Source organism: Amphichorda felina (genome assembly GCF_050947745.1).
Source record: "Amphichorda felina strain 45539 chromosome Unknown scaffold_9, whole genome shotgun sequence".
In the NCBI taxonomy this organism is placed as follows: domain Eukaryota; kingdom Fungi; phylum Ascomycota; class Sordariomycetes; order Hypocreales; family Bionectriaceae; genus Amphichorda; species Amphichorda felina.
The window spans coordinates 503,603-516,193 of NW_028145041.1; the positions used below are offsets into that span (position 1 = coordinate 503,603).

A 12,591-nucleotide genomic window follows, 5' to 3' on the forward strand; every position below is an offset into this window, starting at 1 on the left:
GGGTCCTATTTAAGTAAGATACGGAAGAATGGAGCGTGAATGGGAAAGTGACGCCCTACCGTTCTTATCCTGGGCTGGGTGCTGCCTGACTTGCAGTCCTGTGTCACAGCATGGGAAAGTGGGAAAGTGGGAATTGCAGCAAGTGCTGCCTGCTGCGCCGGCGCCACGTCCCACTCTCCTCTCGCCATCCATTCACCTCACAACAACACACGATACTTCACTTCCCACCTCTCACCTCTCACCTCCACCATAAAAGAAGCAAGCGAGTTAGAAAGTCATTCTTTTTTTATTTCCGTTAAGTTCCACAATCTCCTCCCTCTCCTTCATATTTCTCCTCATTTCCCTTGGTATCCAGTCCAGCCACTCCTTCATCCATCACCATGGCGGTTCCGGACGAGACCCTTCCATCATGCCCCATCAAACACATTCCCCTCGAGCTCTTGCTTCGCATCACCTACTGGCTGCCTACTCCAGACCTGGGAAGCATGCGCCTTACTTGCCGTGCCATCGAGAAGATGCTCTACCACTCCTTTGCCGAGGAATTCTTCTCCCGTAAGCAGTTCATGCTCAGCCAATTCAGCGTCCAGGCCCTCATCAATATCTCCAAGAGCAGGATGGGGGGCCATATACGCCGCCTGCAGTTTGGAACCGACATGATGGCTGGATATCCAGGCTATGGCCAACCCACTATCCTGACTGCTGAGGCTTATTCCTCTGAGTGCGAGTTCCTTAATACCAGCCTCCACCGGGACATGCTAGCCGAGGCCCTCCGCAACTTGACCAATCTCGAGGACGTCGTCATTCGAGACTTCAACTCGACTAGAAGGTCAAGAGATGGTCCGGCCGCACAGTGGAGGAGTTACGGTTCCTCCACAGCCAGAAGAGAGCTCGGCTTTACTCTGCAAATGAACCAGCAACTCTTTTCAACAACCCCCCTTCATCATTTCCCTGCCCGGGTATTCATGTCGCTCCTCGACGCTCTCGGGGCCTCAGAGGCGCGGCCTACAGGAATTGAGATCATGACAAGATTTGGAAGCAACCTAGCCGATTTTGCTTTCTCCCTGAATCCTTCTCTCCGGCCATCAGTCGTGTCCATGCTCAACCGCTTAGAAAAGTTACACCTCAGCATCAATTTTGGCTGGACAGACGGGGAATCTTTTGACCCGGCATCCATACAAAACCATATGCAAAGTAAGAGCCTTGCCCGGTTTCTTGGACACACGCATGATCTCAAGAACCTTCGAATCAATGAAGTAGGAAAGTTCAATGGCGGGCTTGAATCCTTCCTCATGTGGCTGGCTCAGCCCGCACCTCTAGATCCGAAGACACCACACGATCAGGACTGGCCAGCTCCTGTAGCCTTGCCCAGGTTAGAAGAGTTGAGCATTGGTCACATGAGCACACAGGACACGGTTTTGCTTGATATTATCAAGAAGTTTGCCCCCTCGCTCAAGAGCCTCGAGTTATGGAGGGTTTGCCTTGTATGGAGCCGCCCGCTCCATCTGGATGGCCATGATGGGAATATCTATAAGCGTTTCCTCTCTCACCTCGTCGAAATCCCAGAACTTGACCTACGTCATTTTCAGGCGGGAAATATAGAAGAAAAAGTCCACGAGAAAGGCACTGACAGAGTCCCGTTCGACAAAAGAAGAGTATCATTCAAGGACACGGGGTCCAACAGCGCTTACACTGGCTCTGACTGGAAACACTTTGTGCAAGAAATGATTTCAACCCTTACGAGTACGAAAGTACCGGACCCGAATCATCGTGAGGATCCTGGTCAAGATGAGGATACCAATAACGGTATGATTTATCCCCTTTCCCATCTACTAAGTCGTTTTCTAACTTGAATAGACGAGTCCTCCGACTCTGACGCCAGTGATGAAGAAAATTCGGTTGGTGATATGGATGGTAGCTAAGGACTTTTCCATCTGGAGTATGATGTGGATCATGGTATGTCTCGTTTCCTTTTTTCCTGTCGTCGAGTCGCCGCCTTTCAAGGTCAGTCCGTTTTCTAATCTAAATCATATATTCTCCAGATGATTCTTACGTGTATTGGGACAAGCTTTTAAACGAGTCCTCGAATGAATCTACAAACAGTTTGTTAGACGAGTTTTTAGACGATCCCTTGCACCTCAACCCTATTCATTGCGAAGATATGGATACAGGATATGGAGGGCAGCGATGGTAACGTGGAACACATCTATGATGCATAACCCTCTCTTATCCTAGATGGTGTATTGTTCTGCGTCTACGGAGTACATAGTAATAGAGGGGTTATAACTTAAGTGGTGCTGGTGTGTACATGAGAGTGCCAGTGTCATGAGCTCGGATGAGTTTTGCACCGATCTGTACTTGAGCACTCCGTAGGTAGCCCAGAAACGAATTCTCTCCCTTAGGAAGGTTGGAATTTGGGGGATGGGCACTATACCCCCAACTGCAGGGTAGGGGTTACCTGATCATCCTGCCGCCAGAAAAATCCCCCGTCGATTCCGTCACTGGCGGCATTTGATTGGTCGGTTCCATAACAAGGGTCTCGGCATTCGAGACCGTCTTTATATGGCGATGTCCCTCCGCATGCTCCCTCGCTCTGCAGAAGAATCCCAAGTTTATACTACTTTGCCGAATTGTCCCAGATAATCAATTGTATTTTGGCTCTCAGCGTTAACAATGGCGGATATATCCCAGCAAATGGGTACAGATCCTCAGACACAGCCGACTACGACGCATTCCCATGACCAGCCCAAAGACCACGACCAGGAGAAGCAGGACCAGCACGCAGCTGCCAACGAAGATCATGATGTCGACAAGAAGGTATCGGCCTTCAAGGCACTGGGCTGGCTCGACCGCTTCCTGGCCGTCTGGATCTTCCTCGCCATGGTAATCGGTATCCTCCTCGGCAACTTTGTCCCCAACACCACCGAGGCCCTCGACAAGGGCAAGTTTGTCGGCGTCTCGGTGCCCATCGGTAAGTATCGCTCCGGCCCCATAACCTGGTGGAACGCCCGTGATCTGACCAGATGAAGCCGTCGGGTTGCTCGTCATGATGTACCCCATCCTGTGCAAGGTGCGCTACGAGGCGCTCCATCATATCCTTCGCCAGAAGGCCCTGTGGACGCAGCTCGCCTTCAGCATTTTTGTGAACTGGATCGTAGCTCCTTTTCTCATGGTACGTCACGACCCTAGGCCAATTCCTCAGCATCGGCAGCAAAAGCCATACTGACAGCCAATAACTAGCTCGCCCTCGCCTGGGCCTTCCTCCCCGATGAGCCCGCCCTACGCACCGGTCTCATTCTCGTCGGCCTCGGCCGCTGCATCGCCATGGTGCTCATCTGGAACGGCCTCGCGGGCGGCGACGCCGAGTACTGCGCCATTCTCGTGGCGGCCAACTCAGTCCTGCAGATGGTGCTCTTCGCGCCCCTCGCCATTTTCTTCATCAGTATCATCAGCGGGAATGACGATGCCGCCATTCGCGGACTATCGTATGACGTCGTCGCCACCAGCGTCGGCGTCTTCCTCGGCATCCCGCTGGGAGCCGCCGTCGCCACGCGTCTCGTCCTCCGCAAGCTCGCGGGGCCGGACTGGTACCAGGATGTGTTCATCAAGCTGGCCTCACCGTGGTCCCTCATCGGCCTGCTGTACACCATCATCATCCTCTTCGCGTCGCAGGGCAAGCAGGTCGTCCGGCAGATCGTCTCGGTGGTGCGCGTCGCCGCGCCGCTCATCGTCTACTTCATCGTCATCTTCTTCCTGACGCTGTGGGTGACGCGGCGCCTCGGCTTCGGGTACCGCCTCGGGTGCACGCAGAGCTTCACGGCCGCCAGCAACAACTTTGAGCTGGCCATTGCCGTGGCCGTGGCGACGTTCGGGCCCGCCAGCCAGGAGGCGCTGGCGGCGACGGTGGGTCCCCTAATTGAGGTGCCGGTGCTTATTGCGCTGGTGTACCTCGTCCGATGGATGGGCAACAGGTGGGGGTGGAAGTAGTGGTGGGATGTGCTGCCAGTCATCATCAGGGTGTGTTTAGACCATAGTTGCAGAGATAGCGTAACGTTAGAAGCTCGGTGAGGATCAATGTCTTCAAAGTCCATCGCCACTCCCTTCGAGAATTTGGAACAAGGATGTGTTCTTGACGATGCACTCCCGCCGGCTGCCGCACCCCAAGGCAGCCTTGGCCATGTCGCTGTCGCCATATCCCTGCATCTCGGCGACTATCTTGGCCGCCTCGGTGCAGGACATGGTGGTGGGCGAGGAGACGTCAACTGGGCTTGCTCCACATGATGTGTCAAGCGTGTTTCTGCCATGGCTTGGGAATGCTTGCGCAGAAGTCCCAATAGCCCCGAGTTCGTCCGAGGTCATAGTACACTGTGTTTTGCCACCACAGCAGTCCTGCTGCATGCTGGCGTCGGCCAACGCAGCCAGCTTGTCGGACGAGTTGTAGCCGTCTCCCTGAGAGAGGTACTTCCCAGATGACGGTCTGGACTTTGCTCTATTGGGCCTGCTGGCTTCCTCTGGATGATCCTCCTCCGAGAAGGACTGGAGAAACTCGTCGACCTCATCGTCCGCAACACCACGACGACGCAGGAGGAGCCTCAGTCTAGAGTTCTCGATGGCGACGGTGCGGGCTGCCTGCTGCATCTCCATGGTGGCCTGGATCCCGCGCTGGTCGTACTCCTGGACGCGGCGCCGCAGGTCCTCGACGTAGGCTTTGTGCCGCTGGCGCGCGCGGCGTTGGTTGTCACGAACGCGGGCGGCTGTGCGTGTGCTTGCATCGCCGTCGTCCTTTGACTGGTCAGCAAGAGACCCGATCCGTTCTATGGATGAAGAATTAGGTATGAAGCTTACCTTGACACCGTCCGATGCATCCATTGTCAGCTCAACGAGTTGAATGCGGATCCAGGGTCACCAAAGTCAGAATGAATTCGTTGTTTTCTCTGCTCAGTCGTGTTCGGCAACATAGATGTGTGATGACGACAACGAGTTGTGGAGAACATAGTTAACGTCGAGGAAGAAAGTTGAGACTTGAGGTTGAGCAATAGAGTTGGCCCCAGCTTTTACCCTTACCGAAGCCGAAATACGTAGCTACCCTGAACCACCTAGGTATAAAGGCACCCAAATAAATACAATATCAGTTCCTTCTGCCCAACATATGTTCTTCCACAGAACAATCTTGAGGACATGAGTTGACCACGGCAGACACAGTTTCCACTTGAATCTATTTTTTTCTCCCGTCTACTCGCTTATTTTGGCGGTGGCAGCCTGTGCCTGGTCCTCCTCCCCCATTCCTCTATCGACGTCAGCGTTACCGGTAGCTCTTTCAAGACAGGCGCCATGTCGATCTTGAAGGGCTCCTCGGGCGCCTCATTGTAGAAGGTGTAGGCCTTGTGCATTTGGCGGATGATCCTGTCAGCGTCGATTCCCGCGCGCTGCTTCATGGCCACACTGATCTTGTCACAGAAGTCGTCCACCGTCTGGTTCTCATACGCCATAGGCCTGTCCCACCCACGCGACAGATTCTCAGCCAGCTGCTCCAGCCGCACAGTCTCGGCCCCCCCCACGGCAATGTTGCGACCTGCCAGGTCTGGCCGGTCCATGGCGGCTACCATGAGCTGGGCCACGTCGTGATGGCAGATCCACGACACCTGCAAGCCGGGTTTGTGGCAGTAGACAATGGTCTGCCGCTCAGCGATGGGCGGGTATGCCCAGCCCTCGAGGAGGTTGTCGAGGAAAACAACGGGCTGGATGGAGATGACGGGCAGCCCCGCCTCGCGTAGGATTCGCCGCATGTCGACGCGGTCGTCCTGGGCCTTGATCCCGCGCTTCTCCTCAGGCACGGGCATACTTGTGTTGAAGACGACGAGCCGCACCGTCGACGAATTGCTGCTGGCCACGCGGCCGATGACGGTGGCTGCGGCGATGATAGGCTCCGCGGCCTGGAAAGATGTCGACGGCAAGTTGAGGAAGATGACCTCGGGCCCGTCCAATAGCGTCTGCAGCGCGGCCTCATCGGCAAAGTCTCCTGCAAAGGTCTCTACGGGCCGCCCGTCGATCTCCAACGGCTTGGGATTGCGGCTGACGGCGACAGGGTGGTGGCCTGCTTGCGAGAGGGCGGCTACCTGGGCCGTGCCCTGGACACCGGACGCGCCAAAGACAACGACTTTTTTCATGGTAAGAGTAATATTATGCGCTGAACACGGGCGATGAAGAGCGTGTCCCTGTACTCCCGGTGCCCCGGGGTAACATACTATGTAGTATGTGGCATCGTTGGAACGGCAGTGACCGCGAGGTCTATGGCCTGCTCCATCATCATTAGCGGGTCAGGATATCCGATTCTCGTCGTCATGCTCTAGATCGGTCCACTGCATGTTGAAGATGTGAAACCAAAAAAAAAAAACATGGCGTTCGATCAACTTCCGGGAAAGCTTTTGCGGGGGAGACGGGATAGACGGGGGCCAGATCTCATCCCCCGCATGTGCCGTCTGGGTGTGGCCTCGCCTAGAGCGCCACCCCTAACCCCAAGACAGTATGGTGAACCGTTCTCCAGATTCTCAACCTTGATCACCCCGGGCTGACTCCTCCCCCTTAGTCTTGATGTGGTAAAATGCTTTGTTTGTTTGCCGCGGGTCGTGGGGTCTCCGGTCCCCCTGTCAGGTGCGGAGTATGGGGTACCGCGTGAGACAAGAACTTCGGAAGCTTAGCAAACCACGATGATACCATCAACGAAACCTGGTATAGAGTATGCGGAAGGAGTATTCCTTGAACAAGGAGAATCTTCTCTCTAACCCCTGAAGTAACCCCTCCCCTGAAGGACTAAACGACACGGAAGAAGGCCCGGTAGTACGACCTTCCGTCCCTGACGAGTGACAACCACTAGGAGAATCAACTTCCGGACTGCAGGTGCTTTAGCATGTTATGAATTATGGCAACCAGTTTGTCGGGGACGTGGAACATATCGAAACCCAACCCCAGCAACCCCCCAGCCAGCCACGAGCGTTAAATTGGTCGTTGGGCACACAGAGATCCCGCATCCTAGTGGAAATGCGATCCCGAGTGGCACTGAAGATTCCCTTATGAAGGTCAACGAAGCCAAAATTGCTTGCAAAACTTTCTAAGGGTTCTTCAGACTGTCTTAGATCCTATGTCTCACATCTGCGGCAGATCCCGTGAACTCCATTGGCCCGCACCCAACGCATCACTACGAGTACTCGTACTATAGTGACACTCTGCAAGATCGTCCCCATCATGACCATTACACCCGCAGACTCGCAGAGTTTAGATTCTGCGAGAATCCGGGATGTAGATACCATCGAAAAAGGGGCCCATCACCAGGAGGTTGAGAACACCAGCTCGGCCATGACATCCATTCCCGACCATGATCCCAACGATGGCAAGCTCAACAGGGAGATTATCCTGGCCTACATTGTGAGTACCGTCTCTATGGGGTGCTGAGGGAAAATGCGATACTTACCTTACAAGGCCCTGTGTGGACAGATTAACGCCTACATCATGTCCATGCTCATCCCTGCCTCGACCCTCACCATGATTAACGCTGAGCTCGGCCCCGACCCCAACTCGACCTGGATCACCCTCAACTGGTCTTTTGGCGCTTCCATGGTTGTCTCCATCGGTGGCCGTCTGTCTGACATCTTTGGCCGCCGCTACTTCATGATTACAGGCGCTATCATCTCCATCTGTGGCACCCTCGTTGGCGCCAACGCCACCTCCATCAACCAGATGATTGCCTCGGGCGCTCTCTTCGGTGTTGGCTCCGGCTTCCAGGAGCTCTGCTACGCCTGCGCTCAGGAGCTTGTACCCAATCACTACCGCATTATCGCCGTCGGCGGCCTCGATATTAGCCTCGCCATTGCCTTCTCCAGCCCCGTCATTAGCTACGCCTTCATCGCCTACCAGGACATCGGCTGGCGCGGCGCCTACTGGTACCTCTTCTCCTTCCACATCGCTGCCTTTGTGCTTCTCTTCTTCTTCTACAACCCGCCTGACTTTGAGATGAAGCACCGAGAGGATGGCAAGACCAAGTGGCAGCTGGTCAAGCAGATGGACTGGGTCGGTGTCTTCCTCTTCCTCACGGGCGGCGCCCTCTTCCTCATCGGTGTCAACTTTGGTGGCCGGACGTACCCCTGGACGCACCCGGGTACCCTGGCGCCCATCATAATCGGCGGATGCTGCTTCATCGCCGTGGGGCTCTGGTGCTCGTACGCCAAGTTGGAGTACCCCCTTTTCCCACCCAAGCTCTTCAGGAGAGTCCGAGAGTATGTTGATCTAATAATTACAAACAGAAAAAAAAAATCAAATCTTCTGACCCCTTTTCTCTATAGGTTTGACATGGTTATCGTCGTATGCTTCGTAGGGGGTATGCTCTACTACAGCATGAACGTCCTGTGGCCCCGTCAGTCGCAGGCCTTTTTCATCCCTGAAGGCGACATCATCATGCGTGGCGTTTACGCCGTCATCTTCTCGTGCGGAACCTGGCGTATGTACATACCTGTTGCAGCATGTCCTCAAGCTGACCCCCAAATCCCACAGTCGCCGGTCTCCTCACTGCACTTGTCTGCTCTCGTCTGCACCATGAGAAGTGGCAGCTCGTCGGCTTCACCGTGGTCCAGACGGCCCTGATCGGATCCATGGCATCGGTGGGCGCCGACGACAAAGCCCAGGCCATTGTCACCGTCGTCCTGGCTGCCACCACGATCACGCCCCCGCAGCTCCTGTCCTTTACCATGCTGTCCTTCGGACTAGAAAACCAGTCAGACCTGTAAGTGCACACTCTCACCCTTTGTACAGCACAATATCCCCATCATAAGCTGACCTCTTCTCTCCAGGGGCATCGCCGTAGGTCTCGCCGGCACATTCCGCCTGTTTGGCGGCGCCGTCGCGACCGCCATCTACACGGCCGTGTACTCCAACCGCTTCGCCACGGCGCTGCCGGCGCACATGACGAATGCCATCGAGAACGCTGGCATGGACGTGTCGGACAGCCTGCTTAAGCAGCTCATCACGGCCGCCACGACCAACACTCGCGCGGCGTACGAGGCCGTGGCGGGGGCGACACCCGAGCTGGTGGATCAAGCAGTCGAGGCCGCCCGCGCGGCGTACGTCGAGGGCTTCAAGCTTGTCTATCTGATTGCCATTGCGTTTGGCGTGCTGGCCACGATTGCGGCGGCCTGCACCGTCAGCACGGACAGGAGCAAGAAGAACAATGATAGGGCCGTCGTCATGAAGACTGAGGTTCAGAAGAGGGAGGCTATGTTGCAGGAGAAGAGGGCGGTCTGAAGAAATGTACCTAAGTGATGTCCTAAGTCATCATCGTAGGAGAAATGCGTCAAGTGGAGTTCCATGTTAAATTCTGGCTGCCTAGTTCAATGTTCTCTCGAGTGTGAACGTGGAACCTGACGAGAATCTTATGGAGTCTCTATGCGCTAGGTGAAATCCATAAAGGATGAAGCTAAGCTTTTGTAATGCTTGGAATCTGTCTTACCCGTAACGCCGCCTTCGCAAGATATACCAATGTCGATAGTCACTGGTGTAGGGGTATCATACCATCAATTTGCCCATAGCGCCCATTCCACCGCCATTCGCAAGACCGGATATCTTACTTGAATAGCCTCTTCCCCGTCCGGGTCGAGAACCTCTCTACTCCGTCTCCCTGCTGCGCATGCCATAGCTGCTGCACACCCACCCCACGGCTCTCCCCACCCGCCTTGTACCGCCGCCACGCCTCGCGCAGGTGCTCTGGCCGTAGCGGGCCCATCCTTACATCGAGCACCTCGTCTGCGTCCGCCACCTCGTGATTGGATGGTGGCGGCGTTGGGAGCTCTGACTGCTTCTCGCCCGCTTGCGCAAACTCCCTCTGGACTTGCCGCGCCGACTCGATGATCTCTCCCGCAAAGAGCTTCGTGACCGCCTTGACGGCCGTACTGACCATACCAGGAACCGATTGCGATACAGTCGCGTTGACAACCTGGGAAACTGGTCAGTCCATAATCTCGGGTTTGACGCGGCAGTTACAACTCACTCTTTTCACAACCGACTCAGCCAGCTTCGCCGCGCGCCAGTGCTCATATCGCTCGTACTGCTCGGGATCAAACGCCTCCACGAGCATGGCCCTCAGCCTGATCTCCTCCTGCTTCTGCTCCTGCGTGCGCGCCACAACGTCCTCCAGCGCCATCTCGGCATCGTCGTCGTCGTCATCGTCGGCGCCCTTATCGCCTCCCGCGCCACCACCCTGCCCGCTCACCGACGTCGCCGCCTTGCCGCCCACCAGGCTCGGGGTCCCCTCCTTGGCCTCGTCGCCGGCCTTGGCGTTCTTGGCCTTGCGCCCGCGCTTCTTCTTCGGCGCGCCGCTTGCTGTGAAGCCGCTGACCTGGCTGCCGCTAACGTGCGACGTCGCGTCGACCGAGGGCGAGCGGCCCGCGGGGGATCGCCCCTCGGGCGGGAAGGAGGTCTGGCGGAGGGGGTGGGCGGGGGCGTTGGCCTGTGATGGCTTCCTACGCTTTGCGGATCCGGAGTTGATGTCGATGGTGGAGGAGCGCTTCTTGTTGGGGAGTTGAGCTGGCGATGGGTTGGGTGTTGACATGCCAGACGGTGAGCCGGGGTTGGGGGGTGAAGCCATGGTCGGGGTGTTGTTGCGTAACGAGGTGTCAGAGTTGTCCTATCGCCAAATGGAGGGTTCTAGGGAGAGCCGGCGAGATAGTTAAGGCGGGGATGCCGTTTTCGTGACGCGGGAGCTGTGAGGATGTCGAAAGACAGATGGTTGAAGCACAAGACCGGAAGTGGTTGGCGTTCTCCCCTCGCTGCGACATGCACGTGGTCACATGACCAGACCTGGGGCGGCGCAACGCGCAACGGTTAGGATGCCCCAGTTCCCTTTGACACCTAGGTACCAGTGGGACGTGCAGCAGGCGGCCTGCAGCTCCCCCGAACCTTGACGTCAAGGTGAACGATAAGATAAGCGTTAAGCCGACCAGTCTAACAGTCCTATCGTCGAAAATTCCATCAAAATCCGTCTACGGATGCCATCGCGGGTGAAATATTCAATGGACTGCCCATCACCAATTGCTTGGTGTAATAGAACCACGCATTTCAAGGTGTGCAGGTTGGAGGCTCAAGTCGCCTGATTTCCATTTCGGGGCACTTTTGGTCCTCCGCCGTCTGTCCCTCTTTTTTTTTTTGCCTCCCCTCATCCCCCCCAACACCTCAACTGACACATTACCACCCTCTCTCTTCCACTCGGCCCATATCCGACAAAAGCCGACTTCTCTCCGCTGAACCAACTCACCCTCTCCCTCTCGTACATATACGAAACCTCGTCTCCCTAAAAAATCAGCACTTGTCCGTCCTTTGCGAGAGGCTGCATCTCCCAGAAGAAGAAAAAGTCCCCCACGTCGAACCGCTAGTATGCCTGGCTCCGAGAACGGCGGGTCCTCCTTGATCTCCAAGAAGCGGCACCTCGACACCGCCAGCGTGTCCACCTCGAGCGACGAGTCGACTCGCAAGAGGAAGCGTAAGGACAAGCGCAACGGCAAGAAGAAGAACAGCGGCGGCGGCGACGACGACGACGCCATCGTCAACGGCGAGACGCACCACCCGGGCGCATTTGACAAGCGTCGCAACAGCCTCGGCAAGGCTGCTAGAGACCCGCGCGACGAGCCCCATATCAAGAAGAAGGTCAAGAGCACCACGCCCAACGGCACCCAGAATGTGCGGACCAGGTCTCCCACGCCCATCATCGACTTTGACGGTCTCAGCAGGCCCAGTACGTAATCCCCGGTCGGGCGCTTTCGGCGCACAATATGGCTCATCAACGCGTTGCTAATCACATCTGTCCCACCAGGTCGCGGAACGAGGGAGCGTCGTGAGGAGACCGAGGAGCAGAAGGAGGCCCGTATCCAGCGCATGAGCGGAGCCGTGCGTACGTTGCTGGAGTGCATCGGCGAGGACGCCGATCGCGAGGGTCTGCTCGCCACACCGGAGCGCTACGCCAAAGCACTTCTCTTCTTCACCTCAGGCTACCAGCAGAACGTGGAGGATATTGTTAATGGTGCGCTTTTCCATGAGGGCCACAACGAAATGGTCATTGTCAAGGACATCGAGGTTAGCAGTCTGTGCGAGCACCACCTCGTCCCGTTTGTCGGCAAGGTATGTACATCTAGGCAACTCTGTCGCCCTATTGTTCTCCAAGCAGGTCTAATCGTCAGCATAGATGCACATCGGCTACATCCCCTCCGACACTGTCATCGGCCTCTCCAAGTTACCGCGCATCGCTGAGATGTACTCCCGCCGCCTCCAGGTCCAGGAGCGCCTCACCAAGGAGGTCGCGCACGCCATCATGGAGATCCTCAAGCCCCAGGGCGTCGCCGTCGTCATGGAGGCGTCGCACCTGTGCATGTCCATGCGCGGTGTCCAAAAGACGACAGCGTCCACCATCACCTCCTGCGTCCTCGGGTGCTTTGAGCGTAAGTCCAAGACGCGCAACGAGTTCCTCAGTCTCGTCGGCGTCAACCGGTAAATGTATTCGGGCTGGAAAAGGGGGGACAATGGTGATGACGTATGATGGGAAAATCTCGACAACGAGAA

At 56.3% G+C, this 12,591-nt stretch overlaps 7 protein-coding genes across 7 annotated transcripts; 4 read left to right on the top strand and 3 right to left on the bottom strand.

The window, feature by feature from the left end:
- Positions 1–380: 380 nt before the first annotated feature.
- On the top strand, positions 381–1,919 carry ACO1O0_008697 (F-box protein; the record flags this gene model as incomplete). The annotated part of the gene is made up of 2 exons (XM_083198061.1): positions 381–1,803; positions 1,855–1,919. 2 exons carry the CDS (start codon positions 381–383, stop codon positions 1,917–1,919), a joined length of 1,488 nt encoding a protein of 495 aa, XP_083045796.1.
- A 751-nt stretch (positions 1,920–2,670) lies between these two features.
- Positions 2,671–3,984, top strand: ARR3_2 (arsenic resistance protein; the record flags this gene model as incomplete). The annotated part of the gene is made up of 3 exons (XM_083198062.1): positions 2,671–2,968; positions 3,021–3,169; positions 3,238–3,984. 3 exons carry the CDS (start codon positions 2,671–2,673, stop codon positions 3,982–3,984), a joined length of 1,194 nt encoding a protein of 397 aa, XP_083045797.1.
- Positions 3,985–4,077: 93 nt separating this feature from the next.
- Positions 4,078–4,866, bottom strand: ACO1O0_008699 (bZIP transcription factor; the record flags this gene model as incomplete). Its single annotated transcript, XM_083198063.1, has 2 exons — positions 4,078–4,779; positions 4,843–4,866. The coding sequence occupies 2 exons, from the start codon at positions 4,864–4,866 to the stop codon at positions 4,078–4,080; spliced, it is 726 nt and encodes a 241-aa protein (XP_083045798.1).
- Positions 4,867–5,237: 371 nt separating this feature from the next.
- On the bottom strand, positions 5,238–6,164 carry ACO1O0_008700 (SDR family oxidoreductase; the record flags this gene model as incomplete). The annotated part of the gene is made up of 1 exon (XM_083198064.1): positions 5,238–6,164. The coding sequence occupies one exon, from the start codon at positions 6,162–6,164 to the stop codon at positions 5,238–5,240; it is 927 nt and encodes a 308-aa protein (XP_083045799.1).
- A 1,075-nt stretch (positions 6,165–7,239) lies between these two features.
- On the top strand, positions 7,240–9,288 carry ACO1O0_008701 (uncharacterized protein; the record flags this gene model as incomplete). Its single annotated transcript, XM_083198065.1, has 5 exons — positions 7,240–7,419; positions 7,474–8,267; positions 8,334–8,488; positions 8,542–8,770; positions 8,838–9,288. 5 exons carry the CDS (start codon positions 7,240–7,242, stop codon positions 9,286–9,288), a joined length of 1,809 nt encoding a protein of 602 aa, XP_083045800.1.
- A 319-nt stretch (positions 9,289–9,607) lies between these two features.
- ACO1O0_008702 (TATA-binding protein-associated factor TAF11) lies at positions 9,608–10,627 on the bottom strand (the record flags this gene model as incomplete). The annotated part of the gene is made up of 2 exons (XM_083198066.1): positions 9,608–9,976; positions 10,031–10,627. The coding sequence occupies 2 exons, from the start codon at positions 10,625–10,627 to the stop codon at positions 9,608–9,610; spliced, it is 966 nt and encodes a 321-aa protein (XP_083045801.1).
- Positions 10,628–11,412: 785 nt separating this feature from the next.
- On the top strand, positions 11,413–12,523 carry GCH1 (GTP cyclohydrolase I; the record flags this gene model as incomplete). Its single annotated transcript, XM_083198067.1, has 3 exons — positions 11,413–11,770; positions 11,849–12,153; positions 12,218–12,523. 3 exons carry the CDS (start codon positions 11,413–11,415, stop codon positions 12,521–12,523), a joined length of 969 nt encoding a protein of 322 aa, XP_083045802.1.
- Between the last annotated feature and the right edge of the window lie 68 nt (positions 12,524–12,591).